The following is a 26356-nucleotide window of genomic DNA, read 5'->3' as shown; positions in this document are numbered from 1 at the left end:
TTGCTCACCTCATGTTTTCTAGTGGGTAGCCAATGTCACTGATACAGCTTCAGATACAACCAACCTGCCTGTGTCCTGTGACAGCTTTGGTAACTGAGACCCTCAGGAATTTTAATCAAGCTGCAAAGCTTTCTGTTAAACCCTGGATAATACCCGGTGACAATGTAATTACAGCAGCCAGTGAAATCCTTTCTTCATTGAGCAGACATGGCTCTTGTTATGTGGGACACATGTAGGTCGCAATGCTCTCAGTTTAAATACCTGTCTACAATTTCATATTTATTCAATGATCTTCCACACAGTCTTTTGTTTGTTTGTTTGTTTGTTTGTTTGTTTCTATTTTGCAAATGGGAAAACAGCCTCAGAGAGATTGGGCAAGCTGTTCAACGCCACACCACTATTAGTCAGCAGATCTGGGATTGGAAATATGTTTGACAATAAGATTCATGCCCTATTTTTTTCTTTTCTGAGTCTGTAACAAAACTCAGTGGTATATTTATGTCAGTGGTATATACCGATTATGAGGAGGAGGGAGCCAGCACAGGCCCAGTTCATAAGCGTCCAGGTCTCAAGTAGAGCCGAGTGTGGCTGCTGGGCTCTGAGAGGATGGAGGCCTCCCTCACAGTAGGCTGGGCAAAGGAGTTAAGTGGTACTGAGCCAGAGTCCCTGCGGGATCTGCACCACTGCCAGACATTCCAGGCCCCTTTTGCAAGCCTGCTTTAGCTTCGGCAAACCCACAATCTCTATTAAGTCAAAATTATGTGAGTTTGATGATTTTTTAGGAATGAGTTTATTTCTATTTATTACATCATTTTTCTTGGTGTACACCTAAAGGATATAGTCCTGATTTGGTGTTGTAAGGGCCCATGACTCGATGAAGAATGAAACCCTGAACTCAAATAGTATGTAAATGCAGAGTGTTTTATTCTGTAGAAGTCCAGCATGCTAGGGTCTCCCATTACCAGAATAGAGAGACACCCAAATGAGGTTGCAGGCCTGATTTAAAGCACATTAAGAATTCTGGGGTAGGTGACCTCTATGTTAATTTGTCAGGTCCATCTCTATGGACATTCCACTACTGGGTTTGGGGGCTGGAAACTTTCTGGGAAGATCTGGAAACTGCTGCTGAGGAAGTAACTGAGGGAGTCCGGAAACTGCTGCTGACCCATTGTCCTGGCTTTAGGCCAGGTAGTGGGGCAGCTCCTGAGGGCTGGACTTGCCTGGACTTCCCCAGTTCTTGGAAACAGAGATTTAGGCCTAGTCTCCTTAACTGCCAATTTGAAGCCTGTCATGGAATCGGCCTAGTCTTCTCAGTATTTCCATACATTTCACGCACGATGATCTTCTTATACAAGTGGGAGACCTCAATAATTTCCCATAGATAAAAAACAGTTTGAGGGGCTGACAAGATGGCTCAGAGGTTAAGAACACTGACTGCTCTTCCAGAGGTCATGAGTTCAATTCCCAGAAGCCACTTGGTGGCTCACAACCATCAGTAATGGGATCCAATGCCCTCTTCTGGTGTGTCTGAAGACAGCTACAGTGTACTCATATATATAAAATAAATACAATGTAACAATTTAAAACTATAATGTCAGTTCCATTGTTTTGTAGAAGCAAGAAATACATTTTAAAATATTTAGTTATAAACCATGTATGGTGCTGCAGGTCAGTAATCTTGTGCTTAGGAACTGAAGCTGGGGGATTTCAGAGAGTTCAAGGCTATCTTGAATCACTTAGTGAGTTCAAGGCCAGAAGAGAGTACTGAGAAAATAAAATAAAATAAAATTTAAAAGCATAAATGTTTTTTAAAAACTATATAAAGAAAGTAACGTTTGAAAGGTTATGTCAGTCTTACCACTGCAAAAATAAAATTGTTAATAATGGTGAGCACAGGTTCCTTTCCTTGGCTGCTGTTAGGGTTTTTGGTTGTGTTTTTATTTTTAAAGATAAAGCCTCGTGTTACCAAGGCTGCTGCCGAAGTGCAGATACTCCTCCCAGCCTTGCAAGGGCTGAGATTGCAGACGCACACTACCACACCTGGCTTTGAAAACATGATTTAAAATATCTCTATGTATGCCTGCAGATGTTGGCTGACAGGAATAATTTCATAGCCATGGGGTTATAACAGACATAGTATTTAAAACATAAAAGCATTAAATCCAATCCTGTGTAGCAAAACTACAGGAATCCATCTTTAAGTAACTGTCCTCTATAACAGAAAGTAATCGAATCTGAAGGAGTATTTACAAACTATCTTGGACCAGCAAGATGGCTTGTCAAAGTAGAGGTGCTTGCGGCCAAGCCTCATTCTCTGAGACCTAAATTTGATCTCTGGAACCCATATGATACAAAAAGAAAACTGACTCCACATTGTCCTCTGGCCTCCACACATTTGTTGTGAGATTACACGTCTACACAAATAAACTTAATTTTAAAGTTTAAAAACAAACAAAAACAAAAAACAAAAAAACAAAAAAGCTAATCTTGAGAACAATAGCCAGCTGCTAGTTTGCTGTTCTTCCAGAGGAGCAGAGTTCAGTTCCCACCACCCTTGTTGGGCGGCTCACGATCAGGGGGAACTCCAGCTCCAGAGGCTCTAACACGCTCTTCTGGCCTCTGAGGACACCTGTAAGCACATGCACAGACAGACACACAGACACTCATAAATAAGTAAATAAGAAAATAAATCTTTCAAAATGAACCCCAATCACATGTACTATGCAGATGACATGTTCCAGTCAGGTGGCATCCCATTACCTCCTTACTACAACGTGAGGAACACATTTGTGTTTGGTCCACTTCCTCTCCCTTTGCACTTCTTACGTCATTAGAATTTTTAATGCTGTTGAGGTTCGAAAGAGTCTCATGTCATTCTGTTATCCTGATGCTCACGAATGCTGCTCTAGCTTTCCAGCCAATGGCCCCGCGTGCTTTAATTTTAATGTTTTTAGTCATACTGTCTCCTCTAAGCTCTCTGCTTTATCTCCTGTTTAAATCACTTGGGTTTCATCATTGGACTGTTTCTTCTCTCAGGAAACATGGCTCATGGGATCTAGATATTTAACTAATCTGTGATTTTTATGTCGGTCTGTGTAAGCCAGGATCCCTCAGCCTCAGCCTTTCTGGAAGTCATCTGTGCCTTTTTAGTGAGCAGATTCAAACTTAGTTCATATTCTCTTACATATTACCTCTCTTGTTTCTTTTTCTATTTCTTCTATTCTCTTTTACAGAAACATAAACACCACAAGTGTATATGCAGGTTTGCATCTTTCCTCTGTGTGGTTTTCTCAAGCTAGTTCATTTTGCCACCCCATTTTCTTTCTTCCTTTTCTCTCTTTTGAAACAAGGTCATCTTCTGTTTCCCTAGAAATATTTTTCTCAGAACTGGGAAAGATGGCTCACGAATTAGGAGCATGTACTTTTACTCTTTCAGTAAATCTGAATATAGTGATTCATAATTGCCTGTAACTTCAGCTCCAGGAGACACAGCACCCCCTTCTGGCCTCTACAGGCACCTGCATTCACATGTACACACACACATAGAAACACACACACACACACACACACACACACACGAAGTTAAAAATAAAACCTTTTTAAGAAGAGATAAGTTTCTTCAATTATCTCTCTTTTTTGTTGTTTTTTAGATTTATTTTTATTTTTTGTCTGCATGCCTGCCTGTGGTTCCTGTGGAAGTCAGAAGATGTCGGGTCCCTTGGAACTGGAGTTTGAACCCAGATCCTTAGCAAGAGCTAAGCCATCTGAGCTGTCTTTCCTGCCCGTCTTCAGTTACTTCTATTCTAGCTGTGATCTTTATGTGACTCTGTTTAGTGTGTGCTCAATCCTAGAGCCCCACGAATTCATTCCAAGGAAACTCTACCAATTAAATGCATCCCAGGCCCAGGCCTAAATTCTGGGCTAATCAGTTTTCCTTTTTTTTTTTTTTTTTTTTTGGTTTTTCGAGACAGGACTTCTCTGTGTAGCCCTGGCTGTCCTGGAGCTCACTCTGTAGACCAGGCTGGCCTCAAACTCAGAAATCCACCTGCCTCTGCCTCCCAAGTGCTGGGATTAAAGGCGTGCATCACCACTGCCCGGCAGCTAATCAGTTTTCTATCACTATAACAAACTTCTAAAATGAAAAACTTATAAAGGAAAGGGGATGTATTCCAACTCACCATCTGAGGCCTTATTTTATGAGGTTGCTTTGAGCTTGCCTTGGCATTTTAGAGTGTGAGTGAGTGGAGCACAAAGCCACTCTTTTTGTGGTTCAGAAGAAAAAAAATGGTCAAGAGACGAAAGTCTGAAGGCTCAGCAGTTAAGAGTACTCTTGTCCTTGCAAGGGGCCTGAGTGTGATTCCCAGTGCCCACATGGCAGACCACAACTGTCTGGGAGATCAAATGCCTTTGTCTGGCCTCTGCAGTTACTGCACACATGTGATTCACATACATACATGCAAGTAAAACATACAAATAAAAAATATTATTTTTTTAATAATAAAACAAAATCCAAAGATCCTAGAATTCTGACAGTGACCAGACCTCTCCTAGGCCTTCCTCCCTATAGTGCCACTCTGAGGGTCTAGCCTCCAACACATAGGCCTTGGGAGATGTTCAAGATCCAAAATAAAATACTTTCTTTTTCTCTCTAGAATTCTGTTCAGTCTCCTTATATTTCTTCTGTTGCTGGATATTTGATCACACTGTGAACTTCAAGATTGTGTTATTTACCGATAAAAAGCTGTTTCTAGTTGTGGTGTGGCTTAGCCTTAGCACACACCTTTAAATCCCTCTGGTTGGAATACAGACATGCCCTTAGTACACACTTCAATCTTAAACAATGAAGGTAAAGTTAGTTTATAGGAGGAAGCAGCCATGGTTGAAAATAATGTCTAACTGAGGGGTAGACAAAGCAACAAATCAGAGAGAGATGATGTAGAAGATATACCACGTCACAGGATTTTCCATGTCCAATTACATTAGTGCAATAGGAGGCCTGTGATTGGGTAGGGAAAAGGGAGGTGGAGCCAAGAGATACAGAGACTGGGAGCTTCTCAGGGTAGTTAGGAAGGCCAAGATGGAGGCGGACGAACAGGAAAAAGAACCTGACCCAGCGTGGCTTTAGATAGCCACAGGTAGTTATGATATCATAAGATTAGAATAATTGGGATAATTTGTCTAATCTAGGAGGGCAGCTTTTATAATTATCAATTGGTTCTGAAATTATTGTATTGGCATCTTGTGAATTGAGAATTTATTGATACATAATCTGACTTGTTAATTATAAGCTTCAAGAGTTTTGATTTACTGGGTTACTGAAATGTGGGACCACTGACTACAGGGGTTTATGGTAGAAAAAGAGCTATCAGTTCCAGAGACAAGTGAACCAGAGCTGGGAACACAGCAATCAGATGCTGGGGTGGGGGTGGGGGCTGGCTAGAGAGAGTTGCCGGCGGCAGGAGCATAGCGCCATTCTACCAGGAGTTGGCCGATTCTTTTTTAATATTTCCCACAACCATACCCAACTCTCATGAGAAAGGAAACAGAGGCTACTTGAGAGAGAGAGGGAAGGAGGGACAGAGGGAGGGAGGGAGGCAAGGAGGAGGGGAAAAAAGGAAAGTAGATAGGAAGGAAGGAAGGAAGGACGCAGTTTTAGAGGGAAAGTTTTACAGAGATAGGTCGAAGAGACACAGGTGAAGACAGAATGAGCCAGAGAATGAATAGGAGCCAGAAAATTAGAACAAATTACCAGAGTTAGTTTGAAGTCAAGCAGAGCAATTCAAGAGAAGCTTAAAGAGAAGCCAAGTTGAATCAGTCAGCTTGGGGAGGAGTTCAAGCCAGAACACCTGAGTTGAATCAGCCAGCCAGAGTTTAGAAAGAACTAAGAAGGGGTGAGTTTATTCAACAGCAAGTATCAGAGGCTGGAAACATTCTAGGCCTAGATAAGATTGTACGGAGGCTAGAAACTTCCAGGACTAGGCCTCGGTCAGCAGAATGAGGCAGCAAGCCTCCAGACAACAATTACAACAGAAGAATAAAAGTTCTTTATGTTCTTTGTTTGGGTAGTGGAGCACAGAGTGGATACCATGCATCCACAAAGCATTTGATTGAGTGAGGAATACTTTTTCTAATTTTCCTTCCTTGTTCACTAAAACATTCCTCTTGGGATGTTTACTTGCTATTTATTTATTTAATCATTGTTTTGTTTTGCTTTTCCTTTTTGAGACAGGATCTCACACTGTTGCTCTGGCTTGGCTGGAACCTGCAATGTAGATCAGATAGGTATCAAATTCATAGAGATCCTCTTGCCCCTGCCTCCTCAGTGCTGGGATCAAAAGCACGCACACTACACACAGCTATCATACATATGTTAATACCTTTTACTGTTGTAATATCTACTCCTAAGTGGGCGAGAATTCCATTTTAATTACTAATGTACACCTCAGTGAAAATGTATGCTATGCCTATATCACACCTTTCTGGATTACCCATTTCTAGACCAACTAAACATTAATTCTAAACCTAGGGTAATGCGTGTGAGCACAAAGGGAAACCAACAAACTAGACCACTCTGTGGGTGGGTGTTGTGGGAAATATTAAAAAAGACCACTCTGCAAACTCTCCTGGCCCACCGGACCATGTTCTTTTCTAGTGCCACCAGTACTGGCCGGCCACATCACTATGTCCTGGTGGGTTCTTGCTATTTTCTCCCAGCTAGCAAGATCATCTTGCTTGCATGCAACACTCCATACACCCCACAATAAGTCATCTAGTGCCTAGTTACCCAGTAGAAACATGACTCTTAAGGCTTAATTATCCAATCAGGTTTATATATCAATAAGATCACAGTTTACAAGATGCCAATGCAATAATTTCAGAGCCAAATGATAAAGATAATGTTTTAACCCAATTATTCTAACCTTGTGAAAACCTTAGCTACCTGTGGCTGTTTAAAACCACACAGGGTCTGGATCGTTCTCCTCTTCACCTGCCTCCATTTCTTCTGTTTCTTCTCTGACCTCCGACCTCCTCCTAAACTTCTAGCTCCACCTCTCTACTCCTGTCCAATCACAGGCCTGTCACTGCCCCAATGTGACTGGGCAGAGAAAAATGCTGCAGCTGGTGGGAAGAAGGTTTATTGTAAATATAAAACTTTTGCAAGGCTATCTCTCTGTGGTAGAGAATAGCCAGAAGCATTTGGGGGAGTCCAAAGCGGACATGGCTGCCTCACAGGGATATGGAGGGTAGCAAAAAGGTAGGGGAAAACCCTGTCAGTTATAAAGAGAGTAGGAAGCTACAGGGAGGGAGATGTGCAAGCCAGGACAACTTGGGGCTTTGAGTATGTGCTGACAGGGAGCCAGATGCTCCATTTGTAAGAGGTAGGGGAAGATAAGGGAAGTGGCTCTTCCTGGCAGGCAGAAACCAGTTCCACGGGTTCCTGAGGAATGCTGAGTATAAACTTTATCTATCAGTAATCCTCCCTGTTTCTGTGGCACTTAGAAGTTTGGAGTTTGGGACGGAAGAGATAGGGAGGTGGCTTGGATTGATAGAGTCCTTGCTACTCAAACATTAGGACCTGAGTTCAGATCCCAGGTATGGCCATGTGTGCAGTCGTCCCAGCTTGGAGGAGACAGAAGCACAATTGCTAAAGCATATTGGCTATCCTTTCTAGCCAATTGGGCAAGCTCTAGGCTCAGTGGAGCCCCTGCATTCTCTCTATTTACACACCTATATTTGTCTGTCCCCTGACTGAAAACAGCCTGGTCTGCTGTCCAGCAGGATACACGACCCATCACTGCTGTGTCCGTCCTTCTGTTTTTGTTTACACTGTTATTTTTTCGTAGCAGTCCCAGTGACCTAGGGAACTATGGGAACTAGGGACTTAAGGAACTGTGATCCAAATACAAGTTGAACAAAAGAGTGAGTCGTTCATTCTAGAATATCCCTGCATGTGTGTGTGTGTGTGTGTGTGTGTGCGCGCACACACACACACACACACACACACACATACACGGATATACTTACAAAACAAGTAAATACAGTGTAACATTTAAAAATATCGACAGGATCACAGAGACAACTTGACTCTGAGGAGTTCTGACACAACCAGGATCACAGGAAGGATAGGCTCCAGTCAGATTTAGCAAGGACAGGTAGCATTAGAGGCATTAGAGATAACCAGAAGGCGGGGGGGGGGGGGGGGGGGGGGGGCAAGCGTAAGAAAATAAACAACACAGACCAAGGTCACTTGCCATCCTCAGAACCCAATTCTCCCACTATAGTAAGTCCTGGACACACCATCACACTGGAAAAGCAAGATTCAGATCTAAAAATATCGACATAGAACAACCAGTCAGCAGGACATTTGCTATTCTATACTGATGTATTCCAGAACCTAAAGAGGCTCTAATTCTAATCCGCTGACAAATTTATACTTCTGCCTGCAGATTCCTTTTTGTCTGAACTTTGTTCCTAAATCTACATTTCCAGCTGCCTCCATGGGGCCCTCGGACTGCAGGACAGGATATTGATCTTGGTCATAAACTCCACTTTTAAGGCCTATTTACACACCTGTATTTGTCTGTCCCCTGACTGCAAACAGCCTGGTCTGCCGTCCAGCAGGATACACGACCCGTCACTGCTGTGTCCGTCCTTCTGTTTTTATTTTCACTGTTATTTTTTCATAGCAGTCCCAGTGACCTAGGGAACTATGGGAACTAGGGACGTAGGGAACTGTGATCCAAATACAAGTTGAACAAAAGAGTGAGTCGCTCATTCTAGAGTTATCAGCCATAGACAAAGGTTAAAAGACCTACTTTGTTTGGCTCATACTTAGTTGAAAGAAATGAATTCGAATGCTAAAGTCCTAATTGCCCTGCTTCGAATCACTTCACGTATCCACATTGAACTAGAACTTGAAGTGTTCATTCAAGGGCCTCATGGTGTAAAGAACTGAAGTCTGGAAGACAAGCATACGTTGAGCTACCAAATAGTGAGAAAAACATGTATTTTCAGTATTGCTGTAGACAAGCATCTACATAAGACTGTTCAATTGATTGTTGTTTTATATCAGACAACTTTTATAATACTCATTTTTACTGTCATAATTCTTTATATATTTTAAAGAATATGATAAAAAAAGAAATGTATGGCAGGTATGGAAGGGGTTCTCTGGGGGGAGTTGGGGTACAAAGGGGAAAGAAGAATGTGATGTAATTCTATTTACTTAAAATGTTTTTAAATGTTAACAAATTCAGATAAATTGAAATTATAAATCTTTTCTCATCATAATGCAATAAAACAAATCCATAAATAAAAAATGAAATAAAAAAAAATGTCAGTGAGACTCAGGCAGAGGCCATGTGCTCAAGAAGCTAAAGGGCAAAAGGTTAGTGGCACAGGAAAAGCTCCTGAGGAAGAGAGTCACCTCGCGGAAATCATCAACAACAAATGAGAGAGTTCTATGGGGGCGTTGGGGAGATGGCTTGGTAGCTGAGAGAGCATAATGCTCAACCCTGCCTCAGTAGCACCCAAGTCATACTGCTTACAACTGCCTTTGACTCTTGCTCCAGAGGATCTGACACCCTCTTCTGGATTTTGTAACCATCTACAGCTATATGTGCACAGACACATACATATACAGATCATTAAAAAATAAATAGACCTAGAGACCTTCCTGCCACCATGCCACACAGCTTAGGCAGACAGGGGACACACAGAGGCCTGTCTGTCACAGTGTCACACAGCACAGGTGAGTACAAGACACCTAGAGGCCTGCTAGCTCCATGGACTACCGGCAATGGAAGCCACTACCATGTGCAAGTACGTGGTGGACAGATGGGAGAGAAAGAGAAGCAGAACAGGTTGAGCATTGTGAAGGGAGCTGGAGATGGGAGGGGTGGGGAGGAATAGCCTGTTGTGAGCAGCCTGCCCTGCCACCTGAGGCCATGATGAAATCCCAGCCTCTGCTGCTGCTACTGCAGATCATGTTAGGGTCTGTGGCCATGCAACAGCAGAAGTCTGTGTTGATGTCTGTGGCTTGTATTACCACTAAAGACCATGCAGACTTCCAGGCAGCCACTTGGAACCCCGTAGATGTCCAAGAGCTGTGCAGAGCTGGCCCCGTCTTTCACTGGCTGCCAAACTCTAGAGAGCAGGCCTTGCACCTTGCCTGGGCAGCACAGTCGAGCTGGTTTTCATGTGTTGGGGGTGGGAAGTGAGCCTACCCAAGGTTGTGAGTGTGGGAGAGCTGGCCCTACCACTCCTTTGAGGTGAGGTGGGGTGGGTTCAGGGGTGATGCTCTCCCCCTGCCATGCCCCTTGCCACCTGCAGCAGGGAGAGCTGAGATCATGAGAGTCTGAGAGCTGGCCCTGGCCTTCACCAACTGCAGCAGTCAGGAGAGTGGGCCCTGCACCTCAACTGGGCAGCACAGTAGAGCTGGCTTTAGCGGTGTGGGTGCAGGTGAGCTGCCCCCAAAGGCATGAGAACAGGAGAGATGATCCTGCTCCCTGCCAGCTACAACATTGTGTGAGCTAGCCTGAGCAGTACTGGAGAGCATCCTGGGTGTGCAGGTGTGGGAAAGCTGTTGGGCTAATCAGCTCAGCTACCACCCAGGCCCAGATCCAAGCCTTTGAGTGGATTTATCCCAAAATCTGCCTCATATAGGACTTACTGGAGCATGTGAAGAGCCCAGTCCTGCAGATCCAAAGCTGCAGGATCTCCATGACACAGGGCAGCAATAGGATATCTGAGAGGAGTCTGGGTGAGGATCCAGTGTTGATGGTGTAGTAGAAGCCAGAGATCTCGAACCAGACCACTGTCTCATTACAGCGAATGTTTGCAAGTAAAGATGTGTGAGCAAAAAGGTATACTGTGGGACACACTGTGACACACTGCAGCTTCCGTGAGGAGATGTTTTGTATACTTTGTTTTGTTTTGCTGTTTTTAACTTTTGTTCTTTATTTTCTTTTCGTGGGGAGGTTGCAAGGGCAGAGGGTGGATATGAAGGGGAAGAGATGAGTGGGACTGGGGTGCATGATATAAAACAAATCATCAATAAAAAGTTAAAAAAAATACAAAAAATAAATCTGAAGATCTTCTTTCAAGGACTTTATGTTAGTAGCCACAATGAGTTTGAGGACAGAGAAAATGATTGGTTGGCTGATCTCCCACTTTATTTTTAGGAGGTTTGAAGAACCCCAAGGGTTAAATGTCTTTTGTATTTGGGTTTTAAAAGTATTTGTAATTATTAAAAATAAGTTAGATGGAGATGGACAGGGTAGGAAAGGGAACTAAGTAATTCTGGTAGAGTTAAAGCTGAGGACTGCCCACCACAAGCATGATGGGTTTGAGATTTATTCTCAGCACATCTTCCCGCTCTTCAGCACATCTTCCGGATGTTCAATGTTTTGGTTTAAAAGCAAAGTATTAGATTTGATGGCAATAGCTCAGTCATTAAAATGCCTGCCATGTAAATGTAAGAATGTAAACTTGGTCCTCAGCATCCACGTGGGTGAAAGTGTGGTGATACAAATTTGTGGGACATGGTAGCTGGTCAACCAGCGAGCTCCAGCTCCCAGTGAGAGAGCCTATCTTTAAAACATGAGGCCCTGAGAGACAAACGCAGGGTTAAGTCCACCCTGGCCTGCATAGTGAGTTCCAGGCCAAGCAAGGCTACACAATGAGACACTGTCTCAAAACAAAACAACAAAACAATAACAACTGTCGAGGTGGGCAGCTCCCGAAGGACGGCACCCAGAGCTGACCTCTGGCTTCCCCATCTGTGTGCACATGTGTGGGTCTGAACCTACTCACAAGCACCTGCATATACATGAGCACACACACACCAGCACACATACACACAAGAATATGGAAACTTGAAGCCAAATTAATCAATGTTTCTCTTTGATGGCTTGTGTTTTCTGAATCATAAGAAACTGAACCTGAGGCCACACTGATATGCATCTATCCTTCACCTGGCTACACATGGCTTCTGGGAGGGTCCTCAAGCTCTTTGCTTAGACTCCTTTGTACATATTAATTCCATGACTAAGTGCACATTGATGATTCCGAATGAGTACTCAGCATGCACCTGTTATGATTAAACCACATCCACAAACACTCATGTGTTGAAGCCTTAGGCCCTAGTGTTCTGAAATGGAGCCTTTGGGCTGTGGATCATGAGGTCTCTAGCGTCATAAATTAATCAATCCATTTATGGGTTTATAGTATGTTAGTCCATTGGGTTTTGTTGTTGTTTTTCAAATCACTTTGACAAATATTGGAAAGAAATCATCTTAAAAGATCCCCTTCTGTCACCTCCCTGTCAAGAAGGTTTTAATGTGTGGTTGTCTGGATCTTTGATTCTGCGCTGTAGTAAAGTGGTGGCTCTCCATCATGGTGGATACTTACAGAGAAGCAGATTGCTCACTACGTGGTGGCCGGACTCATAGGGTGGGGACGAGGGACAAGACTTACAAAGGGGATGTATGTGGACAACAAAGGGAGGTCAGAGGTTACGGAGGCTAAAGGGGACAGAAGCTCACTCGTAGCTGTTTCTTGGCTCCAAAAACTTTACTGGTTTGACAGAGATGCCATAGTCAAGAAAGCACATTTCTAGCATTGTTTAAGACAATGAGAGGGAAGAGGAGTACCAGAAAGGATTGTGGAATGAACACTGAGACCAGAAGCCATTGTCCACCATGCTGAGCTCTGAGACAGAAAGCTACTGCCTTACCATGTTAATCTCTGAGAATGGAAGTCATTCTCTCACCATGCTAAACTTCGAGATCAGAAGCCACTGGCCTACCATACTAAGTTCTGAGACTGGAATCCATTGCCCCACCATGCTGAGGTCTGAGATGGAAAGCTACTATCCCACTATACTAATCTCTGAGACCGAGACCGGAAGCCACTGTCCCACCATGCTAAACTCAGAGACCGGAAGCCACTGTCCCACCAGGGCTTGATAGTCAGTGCACTGGAGGCCTCGTCAATGTTTGCTGTCATGTTTACTCTCTGGGATAATGATTAGATCAGCCACCACGCGAGAGGGAAGTAGAAAGAGTTTGTGCAAGGCTGGTAGACGCTCGATTCTTGCTCTATGGCCTGGACTTGCACAGGAAGTGTTGGCGCTTAGCACATCCATTTTTGTTCCAAGTTAAAAATTCTGTAAGAAAATAAACAGACATTTAAAACAAGCTAGTTCAGTACTGAGTTTACCAGAATTATCTGTGTGGGTATTTTTGGAGTCCTGGACAAGGGCCAATGGTGGTTACTCCATATGTCAATGTAGGTAGGATGTGGTATTGTTTAGTCTAGATGTCCAGCAGTTGCTAGCTTCCTACCTGTCCAGATGTTACTTTGCAGGTATTTTGTAAATATTGTTGACATTCAAATCAACAGACATTGGATAAAGGAGATCACTCTACATTATGCGGGTGGGTCTCATCTAATATGTTGAAGGCCTTAAGAGAAAGGGTCTCCTGCCTCTGATGCTTTGGACTCAATCTTTCCACATCAACCCTTGCAGTAATCCCCAGCACCCCCTCCCTGTCTCTCTCCATCCCCATTTCTTGTTCTCTGGGGATCCCTGACTAACACAAGCAAGTCTTTTCTCACATTATTACAGACCATACCCCTCAGGAGGAAGCAGCAAAGGCTATCTTATGTGTGTGGTGTTTAGTTTATAAGGGTTTTTTTTTTAAGATTTATTTCTTATTTTTATTTATATGTGTGTGTATGCATGCATATGTGTGTGTGTCTATTGTCTATGTGCACATGTGCGTGTGGGAGCATTAGTGTGTGTCTGTGCACATATGTGTGGGTGCCTATGTAGGCCAGAAGAGGGTTATCAAGTGCCTTGAGCTGAAGATTGTGAACTGCCTGACATGGGTGCTGGGTAACTGGTGTACCAACTAGTTTTATGTCAACTAGACCAGTGATAGTAGTTCTCAACCTCTGAGACTCTAATGATCCTTCCACAGGAGTCACTTAAGACCGTTAGAAAACACAGACATTCACATTACGATTCACAACAGAAGCAAAATTAACTATGAAGTGGCAACAAAGTAATTTTATGGTTGGAGGGTCACCACAGCATGAGGAACCATATTGAAGGGTCACAGCATTAGGAAGGTTGGTAACCACTGTGCTAGAGTCATCAGAGAGGAGGGGGCCTCAATTGAGAAAATGTCTCTATAAGATTGGTCTGGAACTCAGGCTGGTCTGACTTGACATTTTGCTGTGTAGGGTCCTTTGGTACATCCGCTGAACCCCCAAAAGATCTGGAAGAACAGCTTCAGGTGACCAAGAGCGGCTTACCCCTGGGTGGGTATCCATTCTAATCTCTTACTGCTTGTCTCCCTCCCACAATACCAAAGGAGGGCTGTGCCAGGAATGGAGGGTGAGGGCACACCGAAGCAGGGCAGTGAGCTCAGCCTGTACGTGAAGACACTGGGAGAGTCTTAAGATGGTAGGGACTCTGCTCTCTCCCTGAGGCACAGAGAAGGAAGAAGTCTACACCAGGTTAGACAGCTCAGTAAGCTGGAGATGCTGTGTTTCTACAAGGTCATTCAGGGTGGAGCTCCTGCCCTTGACCCCAAGCCAGCCTGAGTATAACTTTACTTCTTTCTTTCATTCTTTATCTCTTGCAGCACTGAAGGTTGAACCGGGACCCTCACCTCGTCTACTGCTGAGCTAGAGTCCCAGCTCTTGTCTTACTGTTTTATTACAAAACAGGGTCTCATTACGTTGCTCAGACTATCCTTGAACTCACTCTGTATCAGGCTAGCCTTGAACTTGATGCGCTTCCTGCCTCTGCCTTCTAAGCATTGTGATTACAAGCCTATTCAAATATAAAATCCCAAAGTGAAATCGTGAGTCACAAAAACACTTATGGAGTGGAGAGTCCCCAAGGGATGACAGAGGGACACAAAGAGCAAAATACTGGGAAGTTCTTCCTAGAAAGAAAGGAAACAAGAATGGGTCCTGCAACAGAGAGCAGAGCTCCCGCATGGCTGTACATGGGTAAAATGCATCTGTAGGTATAAAATGGCACCAGTGGGGCTTGTGAAGATCTTCTCTTTGAACCTACCCATCACCACCTTGTCACTAGCCTTGTTCCTTTCTCTGGGAATTTTACTTAATTACCTAATTTTATGTTCTCCTCCTGCCCCCAACCCCATGTGTGTGGCTGACCTTCCAGCATCTCCACCTCCCATCTTCCTGTAGAAGTGTTGGGATTACACACACACACACACACACACACACACACACACACACACACACGCACACACACACACACACTACCTTGTCCAGCTCTATGTGGGTTCTGGAATTCAAACTCAGGCCTCTGTGCCTGCACACCAAACATGTTACCATGTGCGTTCTCCCCAGCCCCCATCTTTTGGTTGCATTGTGTCTGCAGGCTGTGTTGTGACTGCTGTGAGCCTAAGTGAAACAAGATGGAAGGAATGGACTAAAAAACATAGGCTCTCAGTTCTACAGACTGGCTACAGACTCCTTCAGTGTGGGTTTCTGCTGACAGGAAAGGGCTGGAGAGCTTCGTCCACTGAGAAGCCCTGAGCCATAAGGATAAGAGGGACCTAGAGAAATATCTGGTCAACCTCTTCCCCAAAGCTGGTTGGGCTAAAAGGCAGATATGGAGTGTCTCATAGCATAGGTCTGAGAGTCTGAATGTGTTCTTTTGGAATGTTCTCCAATTGATCTTTGTAGCTTTGAATCTTTCTACTACACTGAAAACCAAGTGCCTACATTTTCTTTGGTTGACTCTGGTGGTAGGCTTCTCATTGCTTCATAGGGTAGGTAGCTCACTGTGTGTTTGGATAGTGCTAACTATTCACAGTTTCCCTTTAACTTGGGTGGGCAGCTTTGTTTTAGTAGCTTGTACCTATAGATTTGCCTGTGTTCTGGCTAACTTGCCTTTCATAGCAGCAGTGTGGAATCTACTGGCCTAAGAGATTCCCTTCTTCAGCTTTTTGCCTCTGATGACATTTGTCACAGCATGTCCCCTCATGCCTCCCTCCATTGCTGTTGAAAAGTTCCTTCACAAATCCTTTATTGATTTGTGAAGGAACTTTTACAGAGACTGCCGAGTGGGTAAAGAGGAATGAGAGTTGACAGACTGTAGAGGCCACTGTCCTGTAGGACAGTGTTGATGGGTGAAAAGGGGTTGGGAAGGAGGACAAGGACACCCCATTTGCGCCTAATAGGTTAAAGGCTGGAGCTGCAGCTTGCAGAGAGGGAGGATGCGCAGGGAACTTACTATCCTTGGGGCTCATCTCAGCGCAGTGTCTGGCTTCACTCTTTGTCCTGGGACTCCAGGGTCTGTACAGGTTTGTAGACCCATCAATCCACTGCCATAACTGTTTCTGCAACAACAGAAAGCAGAGGGAATGTGCAGCTCAGTCAGATCACCTGCCCACAGGCACACTGCTCCCTCAACCCAGTGAAATGAGTGTCATGGGGGTAAAGTATAGAGGTATATGAAGAACCAAAATCAGGAAAGCCACTCCTCCATTCAGTGATGGAGGAAAACATCGCTAATGTTTTAGCATATTTACTTCTGATGGAAATATGGTTATCAATGTACTAAAAATACCGTACTCTTTAAAATGTATATTCATCTTTCATGTTGCTTTCTAAGCCCTCCCTTAACATAAGGATGTACCATAGCCTACCTCAACAATCTCCTATTGACTACAGAGTATTCTTTCTCATTTCCAATTACTATGAAAACACTGCTAGGACTAATTTTGTTGAGAATCACTCTGTGTTCTCAAAATTATTTCCTTATAATATATTCCAAATGTAGAATGAATGGGTCAAAGGCTGGCGCTGTTTTTCGGTCATCAATATCCTCTGACAAAGTATTTTGCAGACACTGTCCACATGTATGAACTTACATCCACACTGACAAGGCACAAGGACAGTTTCTCTATAGCTTCAAGAAAGTACTCATTGTACAAATGAAAATGTTGATAACCTAAGTCAAATTATATCATTTTAGTTTTTGTGTTTTTGATTATTAGAGATAGGGTACAGTTTTAGAACATGCGTTTGTCATTTGTGTCTCACATGTCTACCCATGTAAAAAAGATCAAACAAAAATATCTCACAGAAATAGATGTAAATAAATAGCTTGTCTCCGAATGCAGAGTTTTGACAACAAAGTAAATAGATAAAAGTGAAAAAATTGGCCAGATGTGGTGGCACATGCCATTACTCACAGCACTGGGGAGGCAGAAGCAGGAAAATCTCAGTGAGTCTGAGGCCAGCCTGCTCTGTATGGGGAGTTCCAGGTCAGCCAAAGCTACATAGTGAGACTCTGTCTCAAAAAGTGGAGGATCTGGAGAGACAACTCAGCTGTTAGAAGTACTCACTGCTTTTACCGAGAGCTTGGTTCCCAGCACCCACATGGCAGATCTCAACTGTCTTACCCCAGTTCCAGGTACCTGACGCCTTCTTCTGGCCTCCCCAGGCATCAAGCACATACATACTTGCAGGCACACACACATACATAGAAAATAAAAATGTAAAATTATTTTAAAAGTAAAAATTGTGAAAGTCAATACACACCATTTAAAGCAAATAACTGAATAACAGTTTATATGTATGATGGAGAGGACAACAATGATCCAGAGGAAAGAATTAAGAGTGATGAAAAAGTGGCAGAGTCTAAGGAAAAGGTCAGATGAATGTGTTCCCCTTTAATTAAGACCTAATGGCAGTAAATTAATCTGAACCTTCTAGAATATCTGCTTGCATGCTTTCTCTCTCCCCTCTGTCTCTCTCTGTCTCTCTCTGTCTCTCTCTCTCTGTCTCTGTCTCTGTCTCTCTCTCTGTCTCTGTCTCTGTCTCTCTCTCTCTGTCTCTCTCTCTCTTTCTCTCTCTCTCTTTCTCTCCCTCTCTCTCTCTCTATCTCTCTCTTTTTTTTGAGAGGACTTTAGAAAATTGGTAATTTTGTGCCTGAATGATCCAGGAGGACAATAATTAAAAGTCCCACAAAATGGAGCTATTTAATTATGTCTTCTAGTGAGGGCAAGAATGGGGTCCCTGGCCTTCAGTTTGGCTTTTGTCATTGGAGGTGCTTGGCTGAGTGGCAACTCTTGTTTGTAGGCCAGGAGGCTACTTCTCATGAATAGGTTATCAACCTGGGCTTCCCAAGAGGCTCTGTGAGCCAAACCTGGGGTTACCTTCTGTGGGTCATGCAGGCCAATCCACACAGGCAGGTTTCTCTGATAGCCAGTTATATACTTTGATATGATGCTGGCTTCCTTTTGATTCAAGACAGATGCCAGATGGGATCCATTTCCATATGACTGACACTCCAGCTGCAAGGAGAGGTCCCATTAATGATGCCATGAGTGTACAGCTCTCTCCTTGGAGCCCTGGTGTGCCAAGCAGGATGGATCTATCCCCCAACTCCAGAAACTGGAATCTAAAGCCCACAGGTGATTTCTGTCACCATAGAAGACAGAGGCCACAATGTTGGCTCTCAGAAGAAGAGGCAGCTTGCAGGAGATTTAGGGCCAAAGGGTCCCAGTGACCTTCACAAGTCACTTCATCTTTCTGAAACACAATTTCCTCCTCATAATTATAGAATCCGGTGTCTCTCCATCTCCCTCTTGTCTTCTTGCTCTTTCCTCTCCTTCTCTCTGCTCCCCTTCCCCCAGTTATTCAGGACCCTACTCAATAAGACATTTTGTTCCTTGGATTACCTCTGCTACTTCTCTTGGCCTAATCAAAAGGAGATCATTTTTTGTTTACATTGCAATGACATTTTCTGCTTTGATGTCACAACCACACATCCTCTCACACTTCTCTTGTTTGTTGAGGGAAAGCATCCCTATGTAGCCAAGGCTGGCCTCAAAGTACTCATGACCACCCTGCCTCAGCTCCCAAGAGCTAGGATTGTAGGCATGCTCCCCAGTCCCTGTCCTCTCACAGTTCTGGATTGCCCTGAACACAGCTCATTAGCTGTCACCGGTAGGTCCTTCTTCCTTGTTTTGAGTCACAGACAGGAATCTTGAGGCCACTATGGGCCTGGATTATGACACATTGTATCTATAGGTATCAAGCAGTCACAGACTGGAGAGACGGCAATATCAATCCTTCATTTACTTGGACTGGATATTTGGATATATATCTTAGCATAGCTGGAAAGAATAAGATTCAGGCATGTGTGGGTTGGATCAAGGAAGGCCACCTCTTTTTTTTTTTTCTATTTCTTTGCATTTCACCTGGCACCCTGGAGACCTGTTTCAGGTGTCTACACATCACTCTCTCTGGCAAGTTTTATAGGTGAATGCAGTCCTTCATAAGAACCTTACCTCTTCCTGTCCTTTGATCTGCTTATTTATAGCTTTCTGGAGCTCATGGCTACTCCCTACTCACTCTGTGTCCATGCAGCCTACACACAGTATGTACATCATCAATGATCACAAAACTGAGGGGGCTGAGTGTATCCCTCTTCTCTTCAATCATGAGGCTTTTCCTGAACGCCCAGGAAGAACTCTTAAATTTAAATGATATGATCTGGGGCTCTAGCTAGCCCCTTTCTCTAAAAGAGACCAATAGCTCAAACTTCTTACCTCAGCATGAGACCAGTTTCCTAGCTTCCGGAAGTACCCATAGCAGTGGGACCTATAGTAAAACCATCCCGAAGCACAGCTTGGTCTCAAGATATCTGTATAGAAACAGAAGGTAGTTAGAGGTTGTGACGCCAAAAAACTGTCAGTGCCACGAGAAGACAGTTTTTAGATGTAGAACACCTTGAATAAAGGGAAGAGTCTCTTTTGGAAGGACCCTGCTGAGCTGCTGAAAGTGTGTGCTGTGTGGAGCGAAGGATCTAGGTAAGTTGTGGAAAGAATGGCTGCCTTGCATGCATAAAGCCTGGGTTTGATTCCTAACACACTGTCCATGCCTGTGATCCTAACTCAGATTATAAAGTAGAAGAATCAGGGATTGAAAGCCATCCTTGGTTACATCGTGAGTCTGAGGACAGTCTGGGCTACATGAGATTCTTTCTCAAAATATATACACACGAGGTGGTCAGAGACAGAGAGAAAAAGAGAGACAGAGACAGAGGTAGAGACAGGGGGAAAGGGACAGAGACAGTTAGTACAAAAACAAAAAACAAAAACAAAAACAAAAAACATTATTACTCTTCTCCCAGCCTTCATTAAAGGACCATTTCCCAGGGTGGGTGTTTACTGGAAAAGGGGGCATCAAGCTTTCTGGGACTACTGAGGACTCTGAAGCAACAGGAATTTTAAGAAACCCAAAAATCGCCATGGCCCAGCTGTCAAAGAAGGAATTAAGGAGGTCTTGCAGCCATCGGAGTTTTGGTTCTGTGTGCTCTGAGGCCCCAATGCTCATCAATAACTGCCATTTCACTGGATCATGATGTGTAACTACAGTGGACACACTCAAGCAACTGGTAGAACGACACAGCTGGGCTTTGTTGAGTAGACAGAGACATAAACTGGGAGTTAGGGGCAGTATTAGGAGAAAGCCATTTGGAAAGGGGAAGGGATAAGCAGCAACTTAGCAGAATGTAACCATGGATGGGTTGTGAGTCAATAGTGAGGAGAGGGGACCTCTTATATTTTAGAGAAAAGGAATGGGCTGGGCAGAGGCATGGGGCTAGGAATGTGCCAGGTGTGTGCAGAAATAGCAAGCCCCTAAGTTTGAGTATAGGGGATCTGTAAGACAAGCATGGTCAACAGGAATGAGAGAAGCTTTGTGGCAAAGGAGGCCGTGACTCAGGAAGGTTCCAGTTTCTTACAGGTCAGCTGGCAAATGCCTCTGCCACTGGAGTTGGAAATTGATAAAGAAGAGGCGAGGAGAAGTGAAGAGGAGCTGTGGCCAAGGGACGACCAGGCAAGCAGTCTGAGCCCTGTGACAACGTGGCAGCACACCTACACTCTAGACCAGTGCAAAGGTCTTTCACAGTGCTGTGCACAGGCTAGAGCTGTTTAAGTCAGATGACTGCATGGCACCTGTTTACCGTAGTCCACTCTTCGTCCTGTTTCATTTGCTGTCTGTAAATCTCCAAGGCTTCCATACTGATTTCAGACAGGTTCCCTGATCCTTTGTGTTCTATCTATCTATCTATCTATCTATCTATCTATCTATCTATCTATCTATTTCTCCCCTTCTCCCTCTCCCTTCTCTCTTCTCCCTTCTCTCTCTTTTTTCTTCCCTCCCCTTCAACTTCCCCCTCTCTCCATCTCTCTCTTCCCCCCTTCCTTTTCTTTCCTTTGAAACAAGATCTCATGCAGCCCAGATTGACCTTGAACTCACAAAGCAGCTGAAGATGACTTTGAACTTCTGACTCTCCTGCCTCCTTGTGTTGAGATTCTAGGCGTTGCCACCATTCTCGGTTTTACAAAGCATGGAAGGTCAAAGCCAGAGTTTCATACATTCGAGGCACACCCTCTACCAACTGAGCCTTACAGCTAGCTGCTAGCTCCTTAGCACTGAGATGCTTTCTCGGCTCCATCTTCTTGCCCTCTCTAGCTACAATCTCCCAGGCACCAGTGCCAGCTGATTTGGAGCACTATGCTTCTTACAGATTATTGCTATGTGTGTAAGTGGATCTGTGAGTGAAGGATAATCACTAACTGAGCTAAGGAATGAAGAAAAGCATATTGATCATCTTTTTTTCTCATAGATGTGACCAAGATACCTAACAAATGCAACTGGAGGAGAAAGGGGTTTATTTGGTTTGCAGCTTGAGGGGATCGGATCCTTCAAAGCAGGAAGGGCAATGCAGCAGGCCCATGAGGTAGCGGTGGTTAGGTTGTCTCCAGTCAGCAACCACAGTCAGAGACATAGTGACATTCAACTCTTTTTTTCTTTTTATTCAACTCAATACCTCGGCCATAGCATGGAGCTCTGTATTTTCAGTTCGCCCATCTCTTTTGTTTTTCTCCGTGCCTTTGTGCGCTCCTTTTGCCTCTCCTCCTCAGTTCTTTCCTCCTTTCCTCTGCTTTTCTCCATTGTTCTTTCTCACTTTATAGCCTAGCATTATTGCTTCTACCGACATGCGCCCCCTGGTGGTAACAGATAGAAATGCTCCCAACTGAGGCCGTGAGCTGTTGTTGTGCCTCACATTCCTTGGTACCAGGTCCAGCTCTGGGCAGTTTACTAATAAATACTCTAGAACCCACCCTGACCCCCATTGATATTACCACCACGTCCCAGATGAGGAAAGAGGTTGTTGTGCCTCACACTCCCACAGCAAATTAACAAAAAGATAAGCCGTGACCTAGACACACACAACTCTGAGTTGGAGCCCCAGCCGGCTTAGTCACACTCAAGCTATATTTAAAAAACAAAAACCTGCAAGCCACTCATATGTATTCAGGATGTCCTACTTAATAAGCCAGACCGTCTCATATAGATGGGAATGGGCACTCGTGGTACTGACGAGAAAACCTACTGAGGTCACGAGACAGGAGTGGAATGGCACCTGAGAGAAGCCGCTGCGTTCTCAGCAGCCTAGGGTCTTTCACATCTCTGCCAAAGGTGTCAAGGCCCCTCATTGCTGCACATGGGGTGACAAGAAGGGACAGGTCCTAACACCCAGGCTCTCCACCTTTAGTGGTCTTTCTAACTCTTCCAACCTTGTACAACTCTGGCTTCTTGTCTGCACAATGAACTAACGCACACTTTCCCCATAGGAATGCTTAGAGGACTGGTGGCAAAATGCATACCTAATGCAAACACAGTGGTTAGCACAGGGCCCAGCACACAGTAATTGCTGAATAAATGGCAGCTGGCTAGAACTATAGCTTTCCTTTGTGATACTGGGGATTGGTCTGGGGCATGATGGGAAGGTCCTGTCACAGAGCTGTAGATCTTCAGGCAAGTCCTATTTTTTTTTCTCCTTTTGTTTTGTTTTGTTTTGTTTTTAATTTTCTTTTTTAAACTTGAGACAGAGCCTGTTTAAGCTTCCAAGACTGGCCTTGAACTCTGTGTAGCCCAGGCAGGTGAGGGCTCTGAGGTCATGCTGCACCTCTCCCGAGTAGCCAGGACTCCAGGCACGCTGCACCAGACTCAGCGAGAATTATAGCTATGAAAAACCAGCACCATCATTACAACAACAAGGTGGGGTATTTCTGAAAATATTAGCCAGTGCAGTTTCCATGGTCTCTAAGCGTTTCTCTGTTTCTCTTCATTGAGCCCCAGGCAGTCACAGGCCAAGGCAAGGAGCCATTGTGCAGACAACAGAGCTACGATCTTGGCCATCAGCCTCCATTGAAAGAAAAAAAAATCAGTTTCTAAGCTCTTCTACATCTACTTTATATGCAAGATTAGACTCTTTTTCCATAAGCCTTTGTGAAAAAAAAATACATGGGATCTGTCTTAAGCACAGTTCTCAGCAATGCAGTAATAAACAAAAAGGTTTTCTACAGCTGGGAGGAAGATCTGTCTGGAAAAGAGCCATGGAAGGACCCGTGCTGTATGTTTTGGATCTATTCTCCTCCTGGGGAGAGACCCGAGGAGATTAGTGAAGTCCTGGGAAGGGGTTGGGAAGTCTTATCTCATTCTCCAGAATATAGCCAGGGTCAGTGTCAGGCTCTTAAGGGAAGCCAGAGGTCAGGGCAGCCCCCAAGGAGCGTTCAGACACGGTTGTAAGGCAGCAGGGACTAGGGACAGTTCCCGTGTTCTCTATAGCCTTGCAGGGTGCAGACAGAGAGGCTGAATTCCCTGCATCCTGCGAACTGGTGGCTGAGGCAGGTGTGGGACCAAGGGCAGAGTATCACTCAAGACCATGTGGAGGGTAGCCTATGGCAAGTACCCTAAACTGATGCCCCCAAAGCTCCACGTCTCTCCATGCTTCCTTGCATTAATTCATCCCCTTGGCAACGCCCATTCGAGAACGTTTAGGTCTTAGTGGATCTTTTAGTGGCCTCTTCCCTCAACAGAAATAACGCTCAAACAAGCAATGCTTGTTGCTTGAAGGTCTTGCCACCTCCAACTCTCAGTGAGGCTACGGGGTACTGTGGGAGATGACTAAGCCTAGGAGCTGGCCATCAGTGTGACTTTTGGCAAGACTGTCATTCTCTGTCCTCGCTTTACTCAAGTTCAGCAGAGCATTTATATTAGAGGACTCCACATTTCATCTCTTTCCTTTTCAGATAGTCCGTGGTGATTCTCTCAACACTCAAACTTTCCTCATCCTGCTTTCTCTGCTGCACATTCCGTAGTGTCACTGGCACGCTCCCTGTCCTTGTGCTTGGTCTATGAATGTACAATAGCCATCTCTGAAATAGCTTTTCAGGACCCCGGTAAACAGGACTTTGTAATGTGCTCAAACAAGCGAACGGTGCACAAGTGTTTGGACATTGTGATTATAGCTATGAGCTACAGACAGCTTGAGGCCTGTCGGGTTCTTCCAACAGGCTCTCCATTACTCAGAACAAACTCAAAAACTTTATCCTGCAATCCTTGACTTAAGTGTGGCTTCCAACCATCTCAGACTGGCTCTTGTCTGACGGTCACGTGATTTTGCATTCTCATCTCGATACGCTTTCCTGGAATGCCTGAGCGGGTGAGAGGACGGTGTATGAGGTGCACTGCGTACTTACTGCCTGTGGCTGCCTTCCAAGAACCGACTGAACTTACCGCTCAGGACTTCAGGGCCAGCTACCCAGCTCAGCAGTAAGAGCAGCCGCAGGCCTTTGGAAGCCATCTTCCTCTTTCAGTGAAGATGATACTTCGATGCTTTGATTTCAAGGCCCTCTCTCAGAGCCCGTTCCAGCTTTTGCTGGATTCTCCTAGACCTGCAATCTGGAGCAGTGAGAAGGATGCTGGAATTTAGCTACCATATCAAAGTATTGTCAGGTAGATTAGTGTTTAACAACGAAGATAATCTCAGATTTAATGTAGGGATTATGGACATTGTGGGATTTTATTTTTCCCTGCAAGCCCTTCTGGATCAATGCCTGAGCCCTAAGGACAGTGGCAGAAGAGCTGAGCAGTCGGAGGAGGGTTCCTGAACTACCCAGAGTTCCCGTGTTATCTCCAGGATAGTCAGCAGAGGGCGACCTGGGCACACTTCCTCGCAGGGGATAATAGGCCGCCTCAAGTCCAGTAAATGAAATAAAGTGATTCCAACACTGGTTGAAATCATATATATATGATATATACATATATGTATATATTATATACATATATGTATATATATATATACATATATATATATCGAAGGTAAACAGATGGCCCCAGTACAGTTACAGATAAGAAAGCATGGGGTTTACAGAGACTGGGAGTCATTAGCTCATGTCACCAGCTGTTAACTTCCTCTGACTCTCAAACCTTGGTTACATCACTTAAAACAAAGAAAAGAAGAAAAGAAAAAAGAAGCTTTGCTGGTCTCCCCCTTCGTTATCAAAAAAAAACCCTTACAAATCATTAAAACATGGACACAGACCAGGAGATGAGAAGTGATCCATCTCCCAGAGACAAGCAGGTTTGGGCAAGAACCAGCAGACAGCTTCCTAGGTACTGGTGTGCAGTCTTACACAAACCGAATCACGCTGTCTTGTACCAGGGCACTTGTCAGACCCAGACCGGCTGCAGAGAACGTTCTTGCAGCCATGGCTCTTTGCCTGGTTTCTCTTTTGTTTGGTATGAACTCCGGTGTTCCGCTGCACTCACAGAGTCAGCCCGCTGTCTCCCAGAAGGCTTGCCGGCTCACCCCTTGGCTGGAATGCAAGACTGCTGCCTTCCTATCCCATGACACACTTACGTTTGCTGCCCTCCCATCCCACCACGCTTAGGATTCTCAGAAGGTGCTTTTTACTCAGTTTGGTATTTAAAAAGATGTTTTCGCCCCTATATAAAAGCTACCAATAAAATGGAGCATAAGCAATATAATTTTTTATCTACTTATAGCTTCATACTTTTTCTATTTGTTAGGTTCTTTTCTTTTCTTTTCTTTTTAATGATTTGTGAGATTGTTTTTTTGTATATTTTGTATATTTTATACCTCCCAGTGAAGATACGAACAGTGTGTCTCAGTTCCTATTTTTCTCTCATTTATGATTTTTTTCCATTCTAAAGAGAGACAGACAACAGTTGTGGGGACCAACAAGACACGCAAGAGCTCCACTTCAGATTCCTTGCTCCAAGTAGTCCCTGCCCCTTTGCCAACAAGTGCAGAGCTCCAGGCCTCGCTGGATCTCTTCTCGGCCTCTCCACAGAAGTGATGTTCAGGTTTTAAAAATGCCTTTGTCCTATGCATGCTCTCCTTGATAATCTTTGGAATTTCTATGACAAACAGTAGCCACCACTGTGGTATAAAGTTAGTGTAGTCACCCAC

The 26356-nt window shown here is 44.3% G+C and overlaps 1 protein-coding gene across 1 annotated transcript; it reads right to left on the bottom strand.

Moving 5' to 3' along the window:
- Nucleotides 1-13001: 13001 nt before the first annotated feature.
- On the bottom strand, nucleotides 13002-25622 carry Reg4 (regenerating family member 4). The gene is made up of 6 exons (XM_031376119.1): nucleotides 25466-25622; nucleotides 24658-24822; nucleotides 19614-19708; nucleotides 18216-18353; nucleotides 16286-16391; nucleotides 13002-13168 (listed from the first exon to the last, which is right to left on the bottom strand). The coding sequence occupies exons 2-6, from the start codon at nucleotides 24722-24724 to the stop codon at nucleotides 13101-13103; spliced, it is 474 nt and encodes a 157-aa protein (XP_031231979.1). The 5' UTR covers nucleotides 24725-24822; nucleotides 25466-25622; the 3' UTR covers nucleotides 13002-13100.
- Between the last annotated feature and the right edge of the window lie 734 nt (nucleotides 25623-26356).

Source organism: Mastomys coucha, unplaced genomic scaffold, assembly GCF_008632895.1.
Source record: "Mastomys coucha isolate ucsf_1 unplaced genomic scaffold, UCSF_Mcou_1 pScaffold16, whole genome shotgun sequence".
NCBI lineage: Eukaryota > Metazoa > Chordata > Mammalia > Rodentia > Muridae > Mastomys > Mastomys coucha.
This window is presented reverse-complemented; position numbering and strand designations above follow the sequence as displayed.